A 27231-nucleotide genomic window follows, 5' to 3' on the forward strand; every position below is an offset into this window, starting at 1 on the left:
ACTACCTGACTACCTGATACTATTACAAAGTCTGGAAACCAGGCAAGCACCCATTGTGCAACTAAAATATCTACTAATGTTAAAGATCTAGAAACCATGAACTGTTACCATTGCCAAAATACTAGACATCACTCTGCCGAGGGCATGGCAATCAGCTTCATCACAGCAGAAGGACAGCTCATATACACATGCTGGAAGCTTTTAGTGGCCACAACTGCCCTCCAGTTTGCAGGGGAGCTGAGGAAATCAAAGCATGCCTTCTTCAGCCCAACGCAGTGGTGCTGATCAGCGAGAGCCAGGATGGTCGCAACTGTGCCTACATCGATGTACCCGCATAGCTTTTCCTCGCAAACCAGCTTCAGCCTCTCCATGTCATACCTGTCTGCCGCGACAAGCAGATGCTGGAACATGGTATCTTCATCTTCTTCTTTTGTCTCTAGTAACCTGTCGGTGTAGGCGAAATAGAGCAACGCCTTGAACACCTGAGCCTCTATGTCATCTATGTGTATGACTCCGGATGTTTCGCCTTCCTTCCTTGCGCCGAAGAGCTCCGCACACTGAAGACCGGCGATCGGGAGGCGAGCACGCATCGGTGTGCGGCGAACGTCTCACTGCTGACCTGAAACACCACATCGGCGCCCTTCTCGGTCTTAAGGAGATCGCCGAGGTGGGGCGGGCAAACAAACTTTGGGGCAGCAGCCTCGGCCATCTTGGTGGAGAACCCGTTGATGACAACAATGTCACACCTGATTGTGAAGGAATCATCTTTGATGTCAGGTGCCAAAGAAGTTCAGTTATCGGACGGCTGTCAAGCGTCAAGAAGAAAGGATCCGACGGCTCGCTTCGCTCGCCCATCCGACGGCTCGCTTCGCTCGCCCGTTCCCTGTACCGTTTCAGCAGGTTGCCGGTCACTGTTACCGTTTAGCTGGTGTCGAGGCTATATAGCAGCCAGCGCTGTGCGCTTGTAGCCATTCATTCGATTCCCAGGAACTACCAAACAATGTATACCTAAACCTCCCTCTGTGAGGAATATACTTTAGCATATTCGAGTTAATACAAGCAAGTTAGAACCCTAGATCGAGTTCCTCGCTAGAAATTCTCCCGATCTGCTAGTGGGGTGTGACAATTGGTATCATGAGCCAGCGATTTCCTCGGCGGCGCGATCGCGCGTGTTCGTGCTGAAATTTTTTTCCCCTCCCTTCCCACCCTTGGTTGGCGACAGCGGCGGTGTTCACGGGTTTGGGACCAGGAATTGGCGGAGCAGGCGGTGGTGTTTTGTTCGTTGGCAGCTCGGAGGGCGGTACTGGTTGCTGAGACACCTCGTCTCGGTGGTGAAATCCCAGGTACGCGCACGAGTGGTGCTGTTCGGTGGCGTACATTTTGGCGGCGGCAGGATCCGTGAGCGGTGCGGGTTGCCGTTGTTGCGGTGGTAAAATTCCTCTCCGTTAGCGTGATCATGGGGCGTTCGAAGCCGAGCATCGACGAGTCTGAGCTCGCTGAACTTCTTCAGCTCAAGGAAGACGTGCTGACAAATCGAGAGGATACTACTGGGCTTCGCGAAGAGGTTGATCTGTTAAGGAAAGAGGTGAGTATCACAAATGCCAAGCAAGATGACATGAATACGGTACTCTCAACAGTACAGAAAGCAGTTTTTGCCCTCAGTAATCAGTTAACTACAATTACTGATGTTCTGAAGAATCTGGGCGCTCATGGAGCCAGTTCCTCTGCTCAACTAACATCCAGAGTTACAGAGCAGCAAGGGGGAAGAACAGATCCACCTCCCATTGTTCAGACAGGCATTGAAAATCCCAAGGAATCAGTTGAACAGGGACAAAGGCAAGTCACAGAGGAATTAAGGAAGCGTTTACTGTTGGAACATGAAAAAACAAGGCAGTATACCCTACTTAGTGCTTCTAGATTGCCCCCTATTCAAATTGGACAGAGATCAGCTCCTCCCGGGTTCACCAGAGCAAGCCCACAAGAGATTCCATCAGAAAATGCAAGCCCTACTACCCAAATGAAAACTGCTAGAACAACATTCATCCCTCAGCCAAATCAAGCTGAAGCAACTGTATTCTGGGAAGAATACTACAGGAATTATGAGAAGGAAATGAGAACACAGTTCCTAAAGAACATTACCAAGGGTCCTAGAATGGATTTCCCAAGGTTTGATGGTGATAATCCTGGAGGATGGATCATACAGGCTGAAAAATACTTTCAAATGTCTGGAGCTCCTAATGAATATAAAGTGTCACTTGCACAACTTTATTTCACTGACAGAGCTGATGTTTGGTTAAGGAGGTCAGGTCTACTGAAGAAACAACCTACATGGCCACAATTCTGTGAAAAGGTACTCAAAAGATTTTCTCCCACAAGCTCTTATGATCTAACCGATAGATTTACTGCATTCAAACAAGGAAACATGTCCATATCTGAGTACACAGATAAGTTTGAGTCCCTGATGGCAGAAATGCAAGAAGAAAACCCTTCACTATCTGAAGAGTGGTTCATCAAATGTTTTGTCAATGGAATGGAACCTCAAATCAAATTCCAACTCAGACCATTGAGACCCCCTTCTCTGACTGAAGCTTATTGGTTAGCTGTAGATATGGAGCAGTCCTTAATTCCCAAAAAGAATTCCTTTCCAAACAGTTACCAGAAAAACCCTTACAACTCTTTCAAAACACCTGGGTTTGAAACTAAATTGCCTGAGCAGAAATTACCTGCAGTAGTACAAAAAGCCAGAGAGCCTGGTAAATGCTGGAGATGTGGTGATAATTGGTTCCATGGACATAAATGCAAACAAGCTCCTGTGATCAATATGTTGACAGGAGAAGAACCAACAGAACCAGGGGAAGAACAGGACAATGGGTCAGAACATGAACCAGAAGAAAGTGAGGAGGTTCAGGAGAAATGCATGAAAATCTCTGCACAAGCTATGGACCCTGATAGTGTTAACACCATTTCCATATTGATTCAGGTGGGAGGAAAACAGGCTGTTGCCTTGATTGATTCATGAAGTAACTCTACTTTCATGAACTTGCAGTTTGCCCTCAAAACAAATTGCACCATTTTGAAAGACAAAAGCAGATCAGTGGCAGTTGCAGGTGGAGGAAAATTGTGGTCTGGAGCTTATATTCCAAACACTTATTTCACTGCAGCCAAACAGAAGTTCCTTCAGACATTTAGAATATTGGAAATTCCTGGTCATGATGTGGTTTTGGGTTGTGACTGGTTAGCTAAGCATAGCCCCACATCTTTTGATCACATCCAAAGAACAATTACTGTTCACAAAGATAGGGCACTACCTGTCACCATTCCTGCTTGTGATGTTATGGCAAATGCAACTGAGGTGGATGAGAAAGAGATGAACAAGCTCTTCCTTAAAAAGGCACCAGGATTTGCCTTATACTTGATAAATACTCTAAGGGAAAAACCTCAGAAAAGTGCTGGATCTGACACTCTAAACCTTGCTACACGAGAGAATGTTTCTAACACTGGTGAAACAGGGCAACAAAACAGTAGTGCGGAGAACAAGTCTGACACAAAGAGCAGTGTCTCTGAGTTCACCATTGTAAAAGCAAATGAGACAAATATGTTGAAACAAAATATAGAGGAAAACAACTACAAGTTTCTAAGCAACACTGAACTGCCTGTTCCTATGCAAGAATTGTTACAGAAATTTCCGGATATTTTTGCTGAACCAGAAGGACTGCCACCAGTGAGAGCTTTTGATCATGAAATCCCATTACAACCAGGTGCAATTCCCCCCTCTTCCCGACCTTACATAATCCCTCACAGACACAGATAGGAAATGGAACATCAAGTGCAAAAGCTACTGTCCAACAGAATCATCAGAGAAAGCCAGAGTCCATATGCTGCACCAGCTATTTTGGTTGCTAAAAAGGATAATTCTTGGAGGCTGTGCCAGGATTTCAGAAACCTAAATGCTCTCACTATTAAAAACAAATTCCCTATACCTGTTATAGAAGATTTGTTGGATGAACTGCAAGGAGCCAAATACTTTACCAAGCTTGATTTAATATCTGGATACCACCAAATCAGGATGAGTGAAAAGGGTATTCATAAAACTGCTTTCATAACTCATTTTGGACATTTTGAATATTTGGTAATGCCTTTTGGCCTTGCAAATGCCCCAGGCACCTTTCAAGCCCTCATGAACAGCATTTTAGCTCCTTATCTCAGGGTTTTTGTGTTGGTATTCTTTGATAATATCTTGATTTTCAGCAAAACTCTGGAAGAGCATGTTCAACATGTGGAAACTATACTTAATGTTCTCAGGAAGGAGAAATTATATGTGAAGCTCTCCAAGTGCCTCTTTGCAGTTAAACAAGTGGAATATCTGGGTCATATAATTTCTGGTGAGGGTGTTGCTACTGATCCCGCTAAGATTGTGGCTGTAGCTGACTGGAAAACCCCTACAACTGTAACCCAATTGAGAGGATTTCTGGGTCTTTGTGGGTATTATAGAAGATTTGTTAAAATTTTTGGACCAATTGCAAGACCCTTGCATGATCTTTTGAAGAAAGACAGTTTCCAGTGGACAGTAAAACAAGATAATGCTTTCCAAGCTCTGAAAACAGCACTTATTACTACACCAGTTTTAGCTTTACCTAATTTCTCCTTGCCATTTGTCATTGAGACTGATGCATCTGGTGTGGGATTGGGAGTAGTAATGATGCAGAATGGCAGAGCTATTGCTTACTACAGTTCCTCATTGTGCCCAAGAAATGCTGCATTATCCACATATGAGAAGGAAGCTTTGGCTACAGTAGAAGCTTTAAAAAGGTGGAGACATTACTTGGTGGGTCACAAACTGATCATCAGAACAGACCATCAAAGTTTGAAGTTCATGACTGACCAGAAATTACATACTGGAATTCAACACAAGCTGATGTTGAAACTACTGGAGTTTGACTTTCAGTTGGAATACAAAAAAGGAAAGGACAACACAGTAGCTGATGCACTATCCAGGAAAGACCAGTTAAATGCAATTTCCTTGATCACACCAAAATGGACAAAAGAAGTGGAAAAATCTTATCAAAAGGATGCAAAAGGTAAGGAGTTACTGGAGAAACTGCTGCTAGCTCCTAATTATACAGTCCAACATGATTCTCTTCATAATGGTCTTATAAGGCACAAGGGTAGAATCTACATTGGGAATGATGTAGAACTCAAATCCAAACTCATACAAGCATTACATTCATCAGCTTTGGGAGGGCATTCAGGCAGAAAAGCTTCTTATGAAAGGATAAAGAAAATTTTCTATTGGCCTGGCCTCAAATCTAATGTCGAAAAATGGGTGACAGGATGCCCTGTTTGTCAGAAAAATAAGGGGGAAACTTGCCATTATCCTGGGCTACTTGACCCTCTGCATATTCCTGATATGGCATGGACTCATCTGAGTATGGATTTCATAGAAGGACTTCGAAAGTCACAAGGGAAGGAAGTGATTTTTGTGGTTGTTGACAGGCTCACAAAGTTTGCACACTTCCTTACTCTCTCACATCCTTTTACTGTGAAGACAGTGGCTCAAGTATTCATTGACAATATCATTAAACTGCATGGCCCTCCTATTGCCATAGTATCTGACAGAGACAAAATTTTCACTAGTCAGCTATGCAAGGATATTTTTGCAGCACTGAAAGTTGACTTGAGATACAGTTCAGGTTATCATCCACAATCGGATGGCCAAACCAAGAGGGTTAACCAATGCATTGAAAACTATCTCAGGTGTCTCACTTCAGCTCATCCAACCAAGTGGGTACAACATTTACCAATGGCTGAATATTGGTACAATAGCTCATTTCATTCTTCTCTGAAGAAGACCCCGTTTGAGGCTCTTTATGGTTATCCTCCTCCACAACTCAATGAATATGTCATTCAGAACAACGAGGCTCAAGAATTGTTAACAGACAGACAACAACTGTTGGTTGATCTGAAGGACAACTTGCATCGTGCTCAGGATAGGATGAAAAAGTTTGCTGACCGCAAGCGCACGAAAAGATCCTTTCAGGAAGGCGACATGGTATATCTGAAGATGCAACCTTATCATCTGAATGCTTTTGGAGTCAAAACACACATTAAACTCCAAAGCAAATTTTATGGCCCATTTAGGGTGTTACACAAGGTGGGAAATGTGGCCTATCATCTCCTATTGCCTGATGGAGCTAAGATCCACCCTGTTTTCCATGTCAGTCAGTTAAAGCGCCATTTTGGTCCTCAGGTTGTTCCTTGTGCTGATTTGCCGTTGCTAACAGAGGAGGGCAATATCAAGCAGGAACCAGCACTGGTTTTGCAAACGCGCCAAATCCCGAGAAACAACCTACCCGTTGTGCAATGGTTGGTCCAATGGGCGAACCTACCTCCGGAAGATTCCTCGTGGGAAGATGCAGATTTTATCAAACATACATTTCCGGCCTTCTTCAAGCAAACAGTTGAGGGTTGGCGTCACGGACGTTCATACTTGAGACTCCTTGAGGACAAGTTCGTTTTCTCGAGGGGGCATTGTCAGGTGCCAAAGAAGTTCAGTTATCGGACGACTATCAAGCGTCAAGAAGAAAGGATCCGACGGCTCGCTTCGCTCGCCCGTTCCCTGTACCGTTTCAGCAGGTTGCCGGTCACTGTTACCGTTTAGCTGGTGTCGAGGCTATATAACAGCCAGCGTTGTGCGCTTGTAGCCATTCATTTTCCCATGAACTACCAAACAATGTATACCTAAACCTCCCTCTGAGGAATATACTTTAGCATATTCGAGTTAATACAAGCAAGTTAGAACCCTAGATCGAGTTCCTCGCTAGAAATTCTCCCGATCTGCTAGTGGGGTGTGACACTTGAGATGCTTGGATTTCTCAAAGGCTTCCCTTTTGACGAACTTTGAAGTCCCCCAGCCAGAGCTGCCTGCGTAGTTCCTCACTGGTTCCGATGCCAAAGAAGGCACTTCCTGCTGCACCTGCACCGCGTCGGGGAACCAGAAAATGTGGTGCGCTTTCACCTCCCTGCTGACGTTGTCGTCAAGACGCAGGAAAAAGGATAGGTAATCCGCTGACTCCGATGTTTGGCCGTTGGGGTAGGAATCGATGTGCCAGCGATGGCCGACTTTAGGGGTTTTCCAGTGGGGAGAGTCTTGGTGCAGGAGTAGCCATCGACCGTGAGAAGGTGGTGCCCGCTCGCCCTGTCGGCGACGATGGCGGAGGCGGACATCAACGGCTTCCCGCGGACCGCGAGCCTTCTCTGAGGGTGGGAAGTTGGCAACTTTATCTCCTCCGTCTCTGGCGACCGCGCTTTTTTGGAGGGGATTTGCTGCTGCTACCGCTTTGCTAGGGTTCAAGCGCCGAATGGGGAAAGCCGGAAAGGGCATGGATGGATGAACCGAAAAAATATATGAAGCGACGCCAAGAAGACGGGGCGTATTTTTTACTGGACTCTTGGGCGAAGTACTTGATGGTTTAGCTGGGCCGGGCCTAATAGTCTTCCTGGCCTTTATGGTGATCTTTGGGGGGAAAAAATCCGCTCCATTTGTTTTTTTTCAAACAGGGGGATAAACCACCGACCAACACTAGTGCCAAAAATGCTTTTATATTATGCCACGGATGGAGTATTAAATATTGATGATGCCAAACAAATCTAGTTAAAAGATTGGAGGTCATCATATAGGACAAGCTAAAAATCCCACCTTATACCCATATGATATATCCCCACACAAAGGGTGCAATGCTCCAAGACAACACCTTCAAGGAGCAATCGTTGTCCGCACGCCGACGTTGGTTGGTCCAACCAGATGCGAGACAAAGGATTTTCATCCTCGAAGCGGATATTTGAACCAACACCTCCAATAAGGAAATGACGCATGGACGTCGATCCTACCTGATCAAGCCAGAAGGCTGGACATGGATTTTTACATGAAGAGAATACATCTGCTTTTTCTTGGTCATAGTCACCATCCATCACTCTACCAGCTTGCTCACACAAAACTCGCTGGCCAAAGGAGAAAGTCTTTGGAAGGAAAGACTCATCGGGCCGCCATGTCACTCCTGATCATTGTTTTACCACCTTCCCACCGACATCCGATGGTCGTCGTATGCGCCATGGCAGTGCCTAGCATCTATCACTGCCAGATGCGGCAGCTAGATTCCAATGTCAGCACTAACCCACAATCAAGACATAACTGACATTGCCGACAACCCGATCTCCGGATCGCTGCTATGTTACCTATTTTGCACAACCAAAATCTGCCATGGCAGTGTTTTTGGTTGATACTCGTATTTGTTTTAGCTATTTTTCTTCAAAAACTAACAAACGTCGGGTTATGTAACAGCCTGACCGATTCTTCAACACTCTGCTAGAATAGAGCTCGACCTCAGCTAGCTGATCGTGGGATGTCACAGTTGTGGTGGATCGTGCTGATAGAGTTGGGCGACTAGCACCAAGATCATCGTTCAATCGGTATAAACGGAACAAAGGGAAAAACAAAGCAAGAGTCTTGTGGGCTGCGCAAAATCTGTTGTGTCCGAAATTCATGTGCGTTCTTGAGAGAATTTAAACTGCACTCACCATTGCCTGATGTAGTACGCAATACTCTCGGCCGATGGAGTAAATCGTTACAAAGGAGTGTCATATGTGTTAGAGTTATAATATAAGTCATGTACCCCTTTGTATTTATCCCGTTGTATAAGGGGTTTCCTGCATATGTTCCACACCTGTACATGTATATATATCGGCCTATGGCCTCATGGGAATACAAGTTGCATATTTCCTAACATGGTATTAGAGCCCTAGGGTTTTTTTTTTCCGCACGCCGCAACTCGTGCTCGATCCCGTCGTGCACGGCCGTTTCCGTTTCCTTCTCTCCGGACGGCCGCTGCTGCTTCCTCTCCTATTCTGCTCCGGTGGAATCTTACCCATCCATCCACGCCAGGTCCTGATCCACCACCCCGGCCTGAAGCATCCACGCCCGCCGGCTTCCTCAGCACGCGCTGGGGCGCTGCTTCTTCTGGATGCCACAGCCGCCACGTGGTCTGCAAGGTCGGGCAGACTAATCCGGCCGCTCGCTGTTGGCCTGTGACGGCCCGCCTGAACCTGACGTGTGCATGTACAAGTCTCATCCCAATGTGCTTGTTCACATGCGGCTGCTGCACCATCTTCCTCCCGTGAAGGCCCGTGACGTGGTGCACTAGCCTCCCCCACTTGATTCTGCTCCGCCGCCGCCTACTGATTCCGATCTGATTTGCTCGGCCGCTGTGTTGGCTGTTTGACTGGTTGTCTTCCGATAAAAAAAAAAGAAAAAAAAGAAGAAAAAAAAGGAAGCATCATGTCGTCGGGTACAATTTCCTCTCCACACTGTCCGCTGATTTTGGAAAGCGTACCCTACACTGATCCTGTCTCGCATATGCGCTTTTCCTCGGTGCTTGGTGCTCGTCAGCCTGTGACGTCGTCCGCTACGGCATCTTCCGCCTGTTGTGTTGGTCACTCCTCCGCGACTCTTCTCCCGACCTCTGCACATGGTGACCGTCGCTCTACGTCGACTCCTCTCGCGACTTTCACTGGTAGTGCTGGTGCATATGGTTCCGTCGACTCCGCCTCGCACAGGCGTCTTCCATTGACGATTGGCGCTTGTCTACATACGGCCTCGTCTCCTCCACCGGCCTGTGTGGATACTACTGGTCATGCTACACCGCCACATCTAGCGGCTTCCACAGGTGGTGGTGGCCGCTTCTCTCCCGGTGCTCCCGGTGCTACTGCGTCGACTACTTCAGCTGTGTACTTCACTGAGGAGGAGATTGCGCGACTTCGCGCCCTGCTGGTTGCCTCAGACTCTCTATTGTCGGGCGCATCTACGTCGACCTCTTCAGTTGCGCCCCTGACCGAGCAGGAGATTGTGCGAGTTCGATGCCTGCTAGCTCCATCCTCCGGTTCTCCATCGACAGGTTCTGCTGGTTCTGCTGCTGACTCTTCTGGCATTGTGAGACCACCTTCTACACAAGCAGGTACATCTCCGTGGATTCTTGATACTGGAGCATCTTTTCATATGACTCATGATTCATCCACTCCGTCCTCTACTCGACCTCTCGATTCTCCTGTTCATGTTCTTACTGCTGATGGTACCTCTCTCCCGGTTATTGGCCGAGGCATTCTTAGCACTTCTTCTTTTCATGTTCCTGATGTTGCTCATGTTCCCCGACTTACCATGCAGCTCATTTCTGGTGGACAAATTGTTGACTCTGGTTGTCGTGTCATTCTCGACTTTGACTCTTGTTCCATTCTGGACCGCCATACTGGTACTCTCCTTGGTGCCGGTCCTCGACGTCGTGACTCTCAGGGTCTCTGGGAGCTTGACTGGCTTCATCTTCCGTCCGCTGCTGCTGCCGCCAGTCTCTCCTCCTCTGTTGCCTTGTCTACCAGCTCTTTTCAGTAGTGGCATCATCGCCTTGGTCACCTATGTGGCTCTCGTCTCTCATCCTTAGTTCGACGTGGTCTTCTTGGATCCGTCTCCGGCGGTGTGTCTTTAGACTGTCAGGGCTGTCGGCTTGGTAAACAGGTCCAGTTACCTTATCCTCACAGCGACACTGTGTCTCAGCGTCCTTTTGACCTTGTTCACTCTGATGTCTGGGGTCCAGCTCCCTTTTCCTCGAAGGGAGGTCATCGCTACTATATTATCTTCATAGATGATTTCTCTCGGCACACATGGATATATTTTATGTCTTCTCGTAGTGAGGTCTTATCTATCTATAAGCATTTTGCTGCCATGGTCCACACTCAGTTCTCTACGCCTATTCGTGTGTTCCGTGCTGACTCTGCTGGAGAGTATATCTCCAAGATGTTGCGTGGAGTTCTTGCCGAGCAAGGTACTCTTGCTCAGTTCTCTTGTCCTGGTGCTCATGCTCAGAATGGCGTGGCTGAGCGCAAGCATCGTCACCTTCTTGAGACGGCTCGTGCGTTGATGATCGCCGCCTCTCTTCCACCTCATTTTTGGGCCGAGGCTGTTTCCACTTCCACCTATCTCATCAACCTTCAGCCTTCCACTGCTTTGCAGGGTGGCGTTCCTTTCGAGCGTCTCTTTGATCGTTCTCCTGATTACTCGGTGCTTCGTTTGTTTGGTTGTGTTTGCTATGTTCTTCTAGCCCCTCGTGAACGCACCAAACTGTCCGCTCAGTCTGTTGAGTGTGTCTTCTTAGGCTATAGTGATGAGCATAAGGGCTATCGTTGTTGGGATCCTATCGGTCGTCGGATGCGTATTTCTCGGGATGTAATTTTTGATGAGTCTCGTCCTTTCTACCCGCGTCCATCTTCCTCAACCTATTCAGTGGAGGATATCTCTTTCCTCACTTTTCCTGACACACCTCCCTCTGTGCCCAGTATGCCTATTCCTCGTCCTGCTGTTGCAGATCCGACGCCATCCTCTCCTACAGATTCTTCTCCATCTTCATCACCGCCACATTTCCCATCTCCACCTTCATCACCGATACCTTCCCCTTCTCCACCTTAGTCCTCGCTACATTCCCCGTCTCCACCTCCAGTGATTCCACCTCTTCCCTCCTTTCCTTTTCATTATACTCGTCGTCCACGTGTTCTAGATAAATCCACTGACGTGCCATCTACTTCTGGTGGGTCGTCCTCCTCATCCCAGCCGCCTTATGGTCTTCGGGCTCGGCCTCGCCCTCCCCCTGACCGCTATTCTCCTAGTCGATATGCTCTTTCGGCTATACTCGAGCCTACATCTTATCGCGATGCTCTTGTTCATCCTGAATGGCAGTTTGCGATGGCAGAGGAGCTTGCTGCTCTTGAGCGTACCGGCACGTGGGATCTTGTTTCTCTTCCTCCCGGTGTTCGTCCCATCACTTGTAAGTGGGTCTACAAGGTTAAGACTCGCTTTGATGGTTCTCTTGAGCGTTACAAAGCTCGTCTTGTGGCTCGTGGTTTTCAGCAGGAGCATGGTCGTGATTACGATGAGACATTTGCTCCTGTGGCCCATATGACCACTATCCGCACACTTCTCGCTGTGGCCTCTATTCGTCATTGGTCTGTTTCTCAGCTTGATGTTAAGAATGCCTTTCTTAATGGTGAGCTGCGTGAGGAGGTATACATGCAGCCCCCACCTGGGTATTCTGTTCCTGATGGCATGGTCTGTCGTCTTCGTCGCTCTCTCTATGGCCTTAAGCAAGCCCCTCGTGCCTGGTTTGAGCGTTTTGCCTCTGTGGTGACTGCCGCTGGTTTTTCAGCGAGTGATCATGATCCAGCGTTGTTTGTCCACATTTCCACTCGTGGTCGGACTCTTCTTCTTCTCTATGTTGATGACATGATCATCACTGGCGACGACCCTGAGTATATTGCCTTTGTAAAGGCTCGTCTTAGTGAGCAGTTTCTTATGTCTGATCTTGGACCTCTTCGCTACTTTCTTGGGATTGAAGTCTCTTCTACCTCTGATGGCTTTTTTATATCCCAGGAAAAGTATATCCAGGATCTTCTTGCTCGTGCTGCTCTTACTGACGAGCGCATTGTTGAGACTCCTATGGAGCTCAATCTTCACCTCCGTGCTACTGATGGTGATCCTCTCCCTGACCCGACGCGTTATCGTCATCTTGTTGGCAGTCTTGTCTATCTAGCTGTCACTCGTCCAGACATCTCTTATCCAGTTCATATTCTGAGTCAGTTCGTCTCTGCTCCCACATCGGTTCACTATAGTCATCTCCTTCTTGTTCTTCGATATCTTCGGGGCACGATCTCTCACCGTCTATTCTTTCCTCGCTCCAGTTCTTTACAGCTTCAGGCCTATTCGTATGCTACGTGGGCTAGTGATCCCTCAGATCGCCGTTCACTTTCTGCTTACTGTGTTTTTCTTGGTGGTTCTCTCATTGCCTGGAAGACGAAGAAACAGATTGCAGTCTCCCGTTCGAGTGCCGAGGCTGAGTTGCGAGCAATGGCTCTTTTGACGGCAGAGGTGACTTGGTTACGGTGGTTACTTCAGGATTTTGGTGTTTCTGTCACTACACCGACTCTGCTCTTATCTGACAGTACAGGTGCTATTAGCATTGCGCGTGATCCTGCGAAGCATGAGCTCACCAAGCATATTGGTGTTGATGCTTTCTATGTGCGCGCTGGTGTGCAGGATCAGGTTATTGCTCTTCAGTATGTGCCTTCTAAGTTACAGTTGGCGGATTTCCTGACGAAGGCCCAGACTAGAGCACAACATGGCTTTTATCTCTCCAAACTCAGTGTTGTTCATCCACCATGAGTTTGAGGGGGGGTGTTAGAGTTATAATATAAGTCATGTACCCCTTTGTATTTATCCCGTCGTATAAGGGGTTTCCTGCATATGTTCCACACCTGTACATGTATATATATCGGCCTATGGCCTCATGGGAATACAAGTTGCATATTTCCTAACAATATGCAACATCACTAGTAGGCATCGTCGAGGACGCGAGATAGGAAGGGAGGAGGACAATCTCGCCATGCTGGTGGAGGATGGGGCCGTCGCCGCCGCCGGATTCGAGGTTGCCAACACGGGTGGGGAGGAGGACGGCGACGCCACCCGCCTCGTCTCATGGAAGGAGGTGGAGGCGCGATACCACGCCACGCTCACCGAGGAGTCGAGAAGCGCATGGCGGAGGCACAACTCGAAGCCGATGTGTCGGCGCCGTGGCTAAGCTCCTTGCCATCCGGGACCTTGATGACGAGAACCACACCATCCTAGAGTCCATGGAGGATGAGCCCATGGTGACAGCGAGCCACCACGAGGTGCTCATGCGTGAAAAGACAACCAAGAGGTTTTCCTAGAAGCAAACACCCTTTAAAGAGTGCGTAATAGCTCACTGATCGAGCGCCCTTGCGCTGAAGATGAACGGGGCTAAGAGATCTGCCAAGCTGTGGTTGGATCCTATCTTTAACTGCACATAACACTAGCCTACTAGTGATTGATGATCTTACCTTCCCATCTTTGGCTGTGTACATCATGATGATGAAGAGGCCGGGGTCTTTCCCCTTTAAGAAAAAACCTTCCCGAGAGTCAAGGAACAACAGATGAGATAGCCTAAAGCCGCCCCCTGGGTAATAGGCTTCCTTTTCCGGTTTAGGCTTGAGATAAAACAAGGGACATGTCTAATAATAACAACCCTTATTCCTATTTTGGCACTTTCGATTTTAGGGCTTTTAGCCCCTGTTACTGAAGGACCAGACGATTGAGGAAATAAAGAGAATGGTGGCCCCTTTCCTTTTGCCCAGGGGGCATCGTCGTCGGGGACAGGCTCTGACGACAACACGTTGTGGATTTTCCCAACCACTAATGACCACAGGCTTCGACGACGACACGTTGTGGATTTGCCCAGCCGCTAACGGCCACGAGGTCGGCGGCTCCGGTGCGGCTGTGGTAGAGGTCTACTCCGACAAGGAGTAAAACACCTCATGTTACACTGGTAGAAAAAGGGCCTGTTGTCCCGGTTCGTAAGGCCTTTTGTCCCGGTTCTGGAACCGGGACTAAAGGGTCGGTACTAATGCCCTGTCCCTTTAGTCCCGGTTCAATCCAAAACCGGGACAGATGGGCCTCCACGTGGCCTGTGCGCGGAGCCCAGGCAGGAGACCCTTTGGTCCCGGTTGGTGGCACCAACCGGGACCAATAGGCATCCACGCGTCAGCATTTCTGTGGTTGGGGTTTTTGTTTTTTTGAAAGGGGGGGGGGGTGTTTGGGGGTTTTGGGGGGTTAATTTAGGTGTTTCATATATTGTGTTAGCTAGCTATAATTAATAGAGAGAAGTGTCCTCTCTTATGTCCGTGCTTGGTCGACGCTACGTACTATACATACGTATAGAGAGGACTAGACACGCTAGCTAGCTAGTAAGCAAACGAAGGAAATAGAAGATCGTCATGAACATATATGCATACAGAGAGAAGTGATATCGACCACCTCTCCTTCTCCGAGAGATTGGTCGAACAACAAGTTCTCGTATATCTATCCGACACTACCGGCTACATATATACAATAATTATCTCTTACAAATATAATCATACGGAATCATGGTCCACATAGTATTCTCCGTCTTCAGCGATCACGTGGTCAAGAAAGAATGCCGCCAATTCCTCTTGAATTGCTCGCATGCGAGCTGGTGCTAGGAGTTCATCCCGCTTCCGAAACATCTAATTTGAAGAAGGGGGTCAATACATATATATATGAATGAATGAAACTCAACACAAATGATGGTAATAAAATAAAATTGTGAATGTTGTTATTTACGTACTTCATATTGTTCGTCAGAGTACCCGCCCCGCTCACAGGTCGTGTGGCGGATGGATTCGCAGACGTAGTATCCACAGAAATCATCCCCTTGTTCCTGCCACAACCACTTTACAAGAAATAGAGGTCAATCAAACTGATAAGCAATAATGCTAAATGGTATTGATGAAACTAGCGCTTGAATCACTAGGAGATGCGCGGAACATGCTACTATAGTACTTACTTTTGGGTGTCTAAATTCCAGCTCCTTCGGCAGTCCCGGAACTTTTCTGGTGAATTTTCTCCAAACCCTGCTGGACAAAGAAAACAATTACTTGATATCAGGAAATGAACAAAGTTGCTGATATGGTGGATAATGATCGATTTAACTTACTTCTTGAGGATTTCAGTCATGTCTGCATACTCCTGGGGATCTTTTCGTTTAGAGTCCAAGATAGTTACTACTCCCTGCTCAAGCCTAATCTCTAGGAGAATATAGTGGTACTTGCGCACGCATGCATAACTCATCAATTACATTACTATAACCTGGACTAATATATAAGGGAAACCGAATATGCACAAGACAGTAACACTCACTTGAAGTTGTAAGGAAAGAGTATTATATCTTTGTTTTCATTTTTTGAATGATCGTAGCAAGTTGGCCTTGGTATCTTCGGGACGATGTTCAACCTCAGTTGCATCTATGAGATATGTGTTAACGAACCCAATATCACCGATTTGTCTTTTCTTCAATTCGGCGATCTTCAATCTGCATAATATAGTGAGGATAATTATAAATACATGCAATGAAAGAGATGAGCTATATAGAGAGACTTAATGACAGAAGTAGTAGTACTTACAGATAGTAGCAGGTGATCGTTGTTTTATCGAGGGCCAATTGATTGAAAAACTGATAGAACTCCTCAAATGGAATAGGCAACAGTTCAATTCCAATGAGGTCATGCTCCGGTTTAACTCTCGCATACAAAGTACTCCTCCCCCCAGACTCTCTGCAGATTTTCAAGTACCAATCATGTAATCTTCGCATCATCGTTGTTAAAGATTTTTCATCTTTGACGAGAGGCTTCCCGTACTCGTATCTGTGTATCTGCACCTCCATGGGATCATAATGTACATCGTCGGGCAGGTAATCGTCAACATTGCAATAACCGGGCACCATCCTCGGATCGACGATGTCGCTAGGCACCTTGAGCGGGGAGCACGATTGCTTCGCTTGTTCGCCGAGCTGGGCAATTTGTTTCCCAGCTGCTCGTCGTTCTTTCAGCCTTTGATCACTGACTGTACTTCCCGACCGCTCCGCTTCGGCCCATGTCTTTGCAATAATGCGCTCATAGTTGCCTTTCGGCGGAGACTTGGGTGGTTTTGCCAGGGCAGCCAGAGTGCGCTTCACTTTCACCGGATCTACCTTCTCCTCCGGAGGTGGATGTCTCTTTGCTTTCAACCCTTGAAACCAGTCATCCACTTCGGTTCGCGCGATCTTTGCGTTCTCCTCCGAGGTCCTCTCGTATGGTAACTTCTGTGGACTCTTCAGAGAAGGACCGAATCTGTATGTCCTCCCGCCTCTGGTTGTACTGCTAGACGCCGGCCGAGCAGACGGAGCGGTTGTCTTCTTTACTTGCTTACGAGGCGGAGGAGAAGGACTACGACGCGCTGGAGCAGCTGCCGGAGCGGCGGCGGGTCTCTTCCGCCCTTGCTGACGAGGCGGAGAAGGAGGAGGCTGGCTGCTCGGGCGCGCCGGCGCAGGCAGAGAAGGAGGCGGAGTGCCGCCACACGCCGGAGAAGGAGCCGGCCGAGGGCCCTGATCGTCACTCGCCGGAGGAGGAGGCGGTGGAGGAGGCGGAGTGCCCTGACTCGCCGGAAGAGGAGGAGGAGGCGGAGGCATCCAGTTCGGAAGGTTGATGAGCTCCTTCCGCCATAGGCATGGAGTCTTCAGAGCAGACCCTAGCCGAGTCTCCCCTTCACCTGTAGGGTGGTCAAGCTGGAGGTCCTCAAATCCCTCCGTTATTTCATCCACCATCACCCTAGCATATCCTTCTGGAATCGGCCGGCAGTGAAAAGTTGCGCCAGGTTTAGTAGGATAAACAGAGCCAACAGCCGCCTTGACCTTCAAATTCATCCATTGCGTCATAAGGTGGCAATTTTGAGACTCCGTGATAGCATCCACGGGATAGCTGGCAGGAGCCGTCAAGGCATGCTCCGGCTGAAGCAGCTCGGTGGAAGCCACGCTGCTTCTGCGCTGAGATGGCAGGGTAGCTTCGGGGGAAGCTTTGGCAGTACGTTTGCTACGATTTGCTTCTCGTTCCTCTATCGCGTCTACCCTTGCTTGCAGCGCCTGCATTTGGGTCTGCTGCACTTTTTTCCTCCTCTCATGGGATTTGTAACCGCCTGCGTCTGGAAACCCAACCTTCCATGGAATGGAGCCTGGTGTGCCTCGTGTCCGTCCAGGGTGCTCGGGATTCCCGAGGGCCATTGTGAGCTCGTCGTTCTCTCTATCTGGAAAGAACGTCCCTTGCTGCGCTGCTTCGATATACTGCTTAAGCTTCCTGACTGGTATGTCCATTTGATCGTTCGTCCAAATGCACTTCCCTGTTACAGGGTCCAAGGTTCCGCCAGCCCCGAAGAACCAAGTCCGGCAATGGTCTGGCCAGTTAATTGTCTCTGGTTCGATCCCTTTATCAACCAGATCATTCTCAGTCTTGGCCCACTTAGGCCGGGCTACGAGGTAGCCACCTGACCCCGTGCGATGGTGAAGCTTCTTCTTCGCAGCATTTTTCTTGTTTGTCGCCGACATCTTCTTACTCTTTTCCGATGTCTTTTGGGCCACAAATGCGGGCCAGTGATCTCTGATCTTCTCATATCTGCCCTTGAATTCTGGTGTCTCATTATTTTCGACAAACTTATTCAGCTCTTTCTTCCACCTCCTGAATAGTTCCGCCATCCTCTTAAGAGCAAAAGACTTGATTAATTGCTCTTTAACTGGGTTCTATGGATTATCCTCTGGCGGTAGGGTGAAATTTGACTTCAGCTCAGTCCAAAGATCATTTTTCTGCATATCATTGACATAAGACACCTCAAGGTCTTCTGTAGCCGGCTTAAACCATTGCTGGATGCTTATCGGGATCTTGTCCCTAACCAGAACCCCGCACTGAGCAACAAATGCGTTCTTTGTTCGGATGGGTTCAATCGGTTGGCCGTCGGGCGCGATTGCTATGATCTCAAACTTTTCATCCGAGCTCAACTTTTTCTTCGGGCCTCGTCTCTTTACCGAAGTTGTGCTCGATCCGGAGGGCTAGAAAAAAGAACATAGACTTAATTAATATGTGTACATACCAAAACAATGAATGCATTAATTAGCTAGTCAGCACAGGCTTAACTAATATATATACCTGGCCGGACTCGGTTCGGTCATCGGAGCCGTCATCACGGTCTCCTTCTTGCACCGGCAATGGGTCACCGGAGCCGTCCTCATGTTCTTCTTCTTGCACCGGCATTAGGTCACCGTAGCCAGCTTCTTCACCCTCTCCTTCCAGACCATCGGTGTCGTTGAGAAACAACGAGACGACATCACTTCCTTTTGCGATTATGTCCCTCAACAATGCTTCTTTTGCTTCGTCTCGGGCGGTGTCCATAGTTTCTACAAATATTTACAACATGGCAATTATTATTCAAACATGACAGATGGATATATTAGTGGCAAACGTAGAACTAGCTACCTAATCATAGTAAGGAATCATATATATTAATTAGTGGCCTCGACGCTGCTTCTCTAGGGTTTGGGGTGGCCTCGACAACGCTTCAAGGGTTTGGGGTGGCCTCGAGAACGCTTCAAGGAGGGGGTAATATCGACCCCCCCACGTGTTGAAGCTATCGGGAGGGGGTATATATCGACAACGACGACACTACATCTATGTCCCTCGACGACCCTCGTTCCCGATAAAAAAAAGAGGAAGAAGAAGAAAAAAAAGAGGAGAAGAAAGAATAGAGGAGAAGAACTCCTGTATTCTTTCTTCTCCTCTTTTTTTTCTTCTTCCTCTTCTTTTTTTATCCTCTTCTTCCTCTCATGTTCGAGAGGATCGCCGAGGGGTCGGGAGGTTGCCTAGTGTCAAAGGATTCAACAAAACCATGTCTTCATCATTAGGCGAAAGTAATAGGTGCATGATGGTACCAAGCTCTCCAAAGTTATTTTGGAACGGAGTCCTAGATAGGATAATTCGCTTTTTGGTACAAAGTTCAGCAAGAACCTTCCAAATATCGTTATTTGGAAGGCCTTTGCTGAAATTCATACAAAAAGGCAAATTATCCTATCCGGGACACCATTCCAAAATAACTTTGGAGGACTTCGTCATGCCCTGGTTACTTCTGGCTAATGATGAAGCCATGGATTTCTTCAATACTTTGACACTAGGAAATCTCTCTCTCTCGACCCCTCGGCGATCCTCGACCCCTCGAACCCTCGACAACCCTGGAACCCTCGACCCCTCAGCGATCCTCTTCTTCCTCTCATGTTTGAGAGGATCGCCGAGGGGTCGGGAGGTTGCCTAGTGTCAAAGTATTCAACAAAACCATGTCTTCATCATTAGGCGAAAGTAACAGGTGCATGATGGTACGAAGCTCTCCAAAGTTATTTTGGAACGGAGTCCTAGATAGGATAATTCGCTTTTTGGTACAAAGTTCAGCAAGAACCTTCCAAATATCGTTATTTGGAAGGACTTTGCTGAAATTCATACAAAAAGGCAAATTATCCTATTCGGGACACCATTCCAAAATAACTTTGGAGGACTTCGTCATGCCCTAGTTACTTCCGGCTAATGATGAAGCCATGGATTTCTTCAATACTTTGACACTAGGAAACCTCTCTCGACCCCTCGGTGATCCTCGACCCCTCGAACCCTCGACGACCCTGGAACCCTCGACCCCTAGACGACCCTGGAACCCTCGACCCTATAGAACCCTCGACCCTGAAATCCTCGACCCTTGACCCCTTAACGACCCTCGACCCTCTACCCTAGTTCCCGACCCTCGACCCCTCGGCGATCCTCGACACCCTCGTTCCCGATAAAAAATAAGAAGAAGAAGAAGAAGAAGAAGAAGAAGAAGAAGAAGAAGAAGAAGAAGAAGAAAGAGGAGAAGAAGAAAGGAATAGCTAGAGGAGAAGATCAAAGAAAAAAAAGAAGAAAAAGAAGAGGAGAAGAAGGAAGGAATAGTGGAGAACAAGAGAAAATAGAATATATTCTATTTTCTCTTGTTCTCCACTATTCCTTTCTTCTTCTCCTCTTCTTTTTCTTCTTTTTTCTTCTTCTTATTTATTTCTCCTCTTCTTCTTTCTAAGTCCTGCTTATATACACAGAGTATTGGTCCCGGTTCGTACCCCTCTCGACCCCTCGTCCCTCTCTCGACCCCTCGACGACCCTCGTCCCTGATAACATTTTTTTTCTCCCCTCGACCCCTCTCGACCTCTCGTCCCCCTCTCGACCCCTCATCATCATCTATCACCCCCTCGTTTTCTTTAGCATATATCCATGAACAAAAAAATAATTCATATATAGAAAAAAAGCTATATGAACATACATACATATGAGCATATACAGAGAGCATATACATAGCCAAATCCATATACAGAGAGCATATACATACATACATACATATGAGCATATACATACATACATAGCCAAATCCAAATACATATGAGCATATACATACACATATGAAAATTTTTATCACACACAGAAAGCAGCGGCGGCGGCGGCGATGGTCAGAGCGACAGGGATCGATGGGAAGGGGGGAGCTCACTGGGGGCGCGACGGGGAGGAGGCCGGGGACGGGGAAGGAGGCCGGCGACGGCGCGGGGGAGGCCGGCGACGCGGCGCGAGGCGACGGGGAGGGGGCCGGAGATGGCGCACGCAGCGACGAGGAGGAGGCCGGCGACGGCGCATGCGCGACGGGGAGAAGGTCTGCGGCGGCGCGGGGCGACGGCGATGGGGAGCGGGCGACGACGGGCTCGGGGCGGCGACGACGACGACGAACGGCCTGGCGGCGATGGGGGGGAATGGGAGCGGTTGGAGAAATTTTCACAAGTGCTACCTTATATACCCAGAGCAATGGTCCCGGTTCGTGGCATGAACCGGTACCAATGCCCTCCTATGGTCCCGGTTCGTGCCACCAAGCGGGACCATAGGTCTCTTTTCAGCAGCCGAAAGGGCGGGAAGCAGAGGCCTGGTCCCGATTGGTGGCACGAACCGGGACCATAGGGGGGCATTGGTCCCGGTTGGAGCCACGAACCGTGACCAATGCACCCCTTTAGTCTCGGTTGGTGGCACCAACCGGGACCAATGGCCTTGTGCTGCCCCGCGCCCAAAAGTTTTGTCCCACCTCGCTAGTTGAGAGGGCTCGGGAGTGGTTTATAAGCGCTGCTGCGCCCACCCTCCGGAGCTCCTCTCAACTGCAGGCTTTTGGGCCTAATCTGTCACTGCAATGCCTGTGGGCCTACTGGGCCTACTGCGGGCCTGAATCCTGGCCCATGGTAGGGTTTCTAGTCGTATTCAGGCCGTGGTGGCCCAGTAGGTGGCATTTTTTTGTTTTTTTGTTGCTTTATTTATTTTCTTTTGTTTTTTGCTTTATTTTTTAATTCTTTATGCTTTTAGTTTTAGAAAAATTATAAACTTTTTGTTAATGCCATTAGTTTTCAAATTTGAAAACACTTTTTTAGTTTTTTTGTTTTCTTTGTTGCTTTATTTATTTTATTTTGTGATTATCTTTACTATAAAAATAGTTTTTTCCTGTTTTTTTGATTTGTTTTTTGCATTATTTATTTTCTTTTGTTTTTTGCTTTCATTTTTAATTCTGTTTGGTTTTAGGTTAGCAAAATTATAAACTTTCTGTTAGTGCCATTAGTTTTAGAAAAATTATAAACTTTCTGTTAGAGCCATTAGTTTTCAAATTTGAAAACACTTTTTTAGTTTTTTTGTTTTCTTTGTTGTTTTATTTATTTTATTTTGTGATTAACTTTACTATAAAAATAGTTTTTTCCTGTTTTTCTGATTTGTTTTTTGCATTATTTATTTTCTTTTGTTTTTTGCTTTAATTTTTAATTCTGTTTGCTTTTAGGTTAGCAAAATTATAAACTTTTATGTTAGTGCCATTAGTTTTAGAAAAATTATAAACTTTCTGTTAGTGCCATTAGTTTTCAAATTTGAATAGTTAAAATTTGAATTCTTTGAAAATTGTTTGAATCACAAGTTTGTGATTAACTTACTAAAAAATGAGAATAGATGCGCTTATAGAGAAAATTCAACCTAAATTCCTAGTAAATTTCTATGAATTTCAGAGAAATTCACTATGAATTTGGTGAGGTGGGACTAAACTCTGCCCGCAACGAGGACCAACCCTTTAGTCCCGGTTTGTGGCACAAACCGGGACTAATGGTCATGGGCCAGGGGCGAACCATAAGACATGAAAGCATTTCAAATGAACTCTGAAAAAGTTGAAAGTTGGGATGGTATCATAATTTCACCCACATAGCATGTGCATGTACAAAACGGACAATGGTAGCATGTTCGTGTGTTACAAAGTTGGCATGGTATCATCATAATAGTTGCAGGAGAAAGTCTTCACTTTTTCTTGGCTTGTGTCATTTGCTTATTGCGCCGTAACCATGGATAATCTTCATTGTTTATCAGGATGCTTGGGTCAGCCTTGACATTGAAGGGAGGAATTTCATGAAACTTTTCATAATCTTCAGACATGTCTGTCTTGCCGTCCACTCCCAGGATGTCCCTTTTTCCTGAAAGAACTATGTGGCGCTTTGGCTCATCGTATGATGTATTCGCTTCCTTATCTTTTCTTTTTCTCGGTTTGATAGACATGTCCTTCACATAGATAACCTGTGCCACATCATTGGCTAGGACGAACGGTTCGTCAGTGTACCCAAGATTTTTTAGATCCACTGTTGTCATTCCGTACTGTGGGTCTACCTGTACCTCGCCGCCTAACAGATTGACCCATTTGCACTTAAACAAAGGGACCTTAAAATCAGGTCCGTAGTCAAGTTCCCATATGTCCACTATGTAACCATAATATGTGTCCTTTCCGCTCTCGGTTGCTGCATCAAAGCGGACACCGCTGTTTTGGTTGGTGCTCTTTTGATCTTGGGCGATCGTGTAAGATGTATTCCCATTTATCTCGTATCCTTTGTAAGTCAATACAGTCAAAGATGGTCCCATGGACAACAAGTACAACTCATCACAAACAGTGTTGTCACCTCTGAGACGTGTTTCCAACCAACTGCTGAAAGTCCTGATGTGTTCACATGTAATCCAGTCGTCGCACTGCTCCGGGTGTTTGGAGCGCAGACTGTTCTTGTGTTCATCGACATACGGGGTCACCAAGGTAGAGTTCTGTAGAACTGTGTAGTGTGCTTGAGACCAAGAATATCCGTCCCTGCATATTATTGAGTCTCTTCCAAGAGTGCCTTTTCCAGTCAGTCTCCCCTCATACCGCGATTTAGGGAGACCTATCTTCTTAAGGCCAGGAATGAAGTCAACACAAAACCCGATAACATCCTCTGTTTGATGGCCCATGGAGATGCTTCCTTCTGGCCTAGCGCGGTTACGGACATATTTCTTTAGGACTCCCATGAACCTCTCAAAGGGGAACATATTGTGTAGAAATACGGGCCCCAGGATGACAATCTCGTCGACTAGATGAACTAGGACGTGCGTCATGATAATGAAGAAGGATGGTGGGAACACCAGCTCGAAACTGACAAGACATTGCGCCACATCACTCCTTAGCCTTGGTACAATTTCTGGATCGATCACCTTCTGAGAGATTGCATTGAGGAATGCACATAGCTTCACAATGGCTAATCGGACGTTTTCCGGTAGAAGCCCCCTCAATGCAACCGGAAGCAGTTGCGTCATAATCACGTGGCAGTCATGAGACTTTAGGTTCTGAAAATTTTTCTCTGGCATATTTATTATTCCCTTTATATTCGACGAGAAGCCAGTCGTGACCTTCATACTGAGCAGGCATTCAAAGAATATTTCTTTCTCTTCTTTCGTAAGAGCGTAGCTGGCAGGACCTTTATACTGCTTCGGAGGCATGCCGTCTTTTTCGTGCAAACGTTGCAGGTCCTCCCGTGCCTCAAGTGTATCTTTTGTCTTCCCATACATGCCCAAGAAGCCTAGCAGGTTCACGCAAAGGTTCTTCGTCACGTGCATCACGTTGATTGAGGAGCGGACCTCTAGGTCTTTCCAGTAGGGTAGGCCCCAAAATATAGATTTCTTCTTCCACATGGGTGCGTGTCCCTCAGCGTCATTCGGAACAGCTAGTCCACCGGGACCCTTTCCAAAGATTACGTAGTGTAAATCATTGACCATAGCAAGCACGTGATCACCGGTGCGCATGGCGGGCTTCTTCCGGTGATATGCCTCGCCTTTGAAATGCTTGCCTTTCTTTCGACATTGATGGTTGGTCGGAAGAAATCGACGATGGCCCAGGTACACATTCTTCCTGCATTTGTCCAGGTATATACTTTCAGTGTCATCTAAACAGTGCGTGCATGCGTGGTATCCTTTGTTTGTCTGTCCTGAAAGGTTACTGAGAGTGGGCCAATCGTTGATGGTCACGAATAGCAACACCTTAAGGTTAAATTCCTCCTGTCTGTGCTCATCCCACGTACGTACACCGTTTCCATTCCACAGCTGTAAAAGTTCTTCAACTAATGGCCTTAGGTACACATCAATGTCGTTGCCGGGTTGCTTAGGGCCTTGGATGAGAACTGGCATCATAATGAACTTCCGCTTCATGCACATCCAAGGAGGAAGGTTATACATACATAGAGTCACGGGCCAGGTGCTGTGATTGCTGCTCTGCTCCCCGAAAGGATTAATGCCATCCGCGCTTAAAGGAAACCATACATTCCTTGGGTCCTTTGCAAACTCATCCCAGTACTTTCTCTCGATTTTTCTCCACTGCGACCCGTCAGCGGGTGCTCTCAACTTCCCATCTTTCTTTCGGTTCTCACTGTGCCATCGCATCAACTTGGCATGCTCTTCGTTTCTGAACAGACGTTTCAATCGTGGTATTATAGGAGCATACCACATCACCTTCGCAGGAACCCTCTTCCTGGGGGGCTCGCCGTCAACATCACCAGGGTCATCTCGTCTAATCTTATACCGCAATGCACCGCATACCGGGCATGCGTTTAGATCCTTGTATGCACCATGGTAGAGGATGCAGTCATTAGGGCATGCATGTATCTTCTCCACCTCCAATCCTAGAGGGCATACGACCTTCTTTGCTGCGTATGTACTGTCGGGCAATTCTTATCCTTTGGAAGCTTCTTCTTCAATATTTTCAGTAGCTTCTCAAATCCTTTGTCAGCCACAGCATTCTCTGCCTTCCACTGCAGCAATTCCAGTACGGTACCGAGCTTTGTGTTGCCATCTTCGCAATTGGGGTATAACCCTTTTTTGTGATCCTCTAACATGCGATCGAACTTCAGCTTCTCCTTTTGACTTTCGCATTGCATCCTTGCATCGACAATGACCCGGCGGAGATCATCATCATCGGGCACATCGTCTGGTTCCTCTTGATCTTCAGCAGCTTCACCCGTTGCAGCATCATTGGGCACATCGTCTAGTTCCTCTTGATCTTCACCAGCCCCCCCCCCCCCCGTTGCAGCATCACCGTATTCAGGGGGCACATAGTTGTCATCGTACTCTTCTTCTTCGCCGTCTTCCATCATAACCCCTATTTCTCCGTGCCTCGTCCAAACATTATAGTGTGGCATGAAACCCTTGTAAAGCAGGTGGGAGTGAAGGATTTTCCGGTTAGAGTAAGACCTCGTATTCCCACATTCAGTGCATGGACAACACATAAAACCATTCTGCTTGTTTGCCTCAGCCGCATCGAGAAACTCATGCACGCCCTTAATGTACTCGCGGGTGTGTCTGTCACCGTACATCCATTGCCGGTTCATCTGCGTGCATTATATATAATTAAGTCCAAATTAATAGAAGTTCATCATCACATTAAAACCAAAGTGCATACATAGTTCTCATCTAACAACATATAGCTCTCCAGAGCATCTAATTAATTAAACCATACATTGAAACTATGTAAAACATTTCAATGCAAAAACAAATGCGATCATAATCGCAACCAAGGTAACAATTGATCCAACGGCATAATGATACCAAGCCTCGGTATGAATGGCATATTTTCTAATCTTTCTAATCTTCAAGCGCATTGCATCCATCTTGATCTTGTGATCATCGACGACATCCGCAGCATGCAACTCCAATATCATCTTCTCCTCCTCAATTTTTTTATTTTTTCCTTCAACAATTTTTTTTCTTCTTCAACTAAATTTAACCTCTCGACAATAGGGTCGGTTGGCATTTCCGATTCACATACATCCTACATAAATAAAATCTATGTCACGTTGGTCGGCATAATTTTCATAAACAATAAATGAACCAATAGTTATAAAGATAATATATATACCACATCCGAATCATAGACAGGACGAGGACCGACGGGGGCGGATACCAAAACCATCGCACTATATAAGATGCAATAATAAAAGTAAGAAAATAATACAAGTATCTATGTAAACATACAATTAAGAATATTTTTCCTTTCAGAAAGAAGATAAAACAAGAGGCTCACCACGGTGGTGCCGGCGATGAGCTCGGCGCGGGTGATCGACGGCGGTGAAGACGGGGACGGGGCGTGACGGACCGCTAAACCTAGACAAATATTATGGAAAATGGAGCTTGGAGGTCGAGCTTGGAGAGGAGAAAGCTTAAGTAGTGTGGCTCGGGCATTCCATCGAACACCTTGTGTGCATAGGAGGTGAGCTAGAGCACCATCAAGCCCTCTCCCCCTCGGCCAGAGAAAAACAGAGCACTGGGGTGCTCTGCTCACGAGCGAGGGGTATATATAGGCACCTCATTGGTCCCGGTTGGTGACATGAGCCG

The 27231-nt window shown here is 47.1% G+C and overlaps 1 protein-coding gene and 1 pseudogene across 1 annotated transcript; one reads left to right on the forward strand and one right to left on the reverse strand.

The window, feature by feature from the left end:
* Positions 1–128: 128 nt before the first annotated feature.
* On the reverse strand, positions 129–7351 carry LOC147990199 (BTB/POZ and MATH domain-containing protein 1-like; annotated as a pseudogene).
* Positions 7352–9136: 1785 nt separating this feature from the next.
* Positions 9137–11264, forward strand: LOC147990200 (uncharacterized). The gene has a single exon (XM_087524875.1). The coding sequence runs from the start codon at positions 9332–9334 to the stop codon at positions 10433–10435; it is 1104 nt and encodes a 367-aa protein (XP_087381001.1). The 5' UTR covers positions 9137–9331; the 3' UTR covers positions 10436–11264.
* The last annotated feature ends 15967 nt before the right edge of the window (positions 11265–27231 follow it).

The sequence above is a fragment of the Triticum urartu genome, chromosome 1A (assembly GCF_056163025.1).
Source record: "Triticum urartu cultivar PI428250 chromosome 1A, HENAU_Tu73, whole genome shotgun sequence".
Classification (NCBI taxonomy): domain Eukaryota; kingdom Viridiplantae; phylum Streptophyta; class Magnoliopsida; order Poales; family Poaceae; genus Triticum; species Triticum urartu.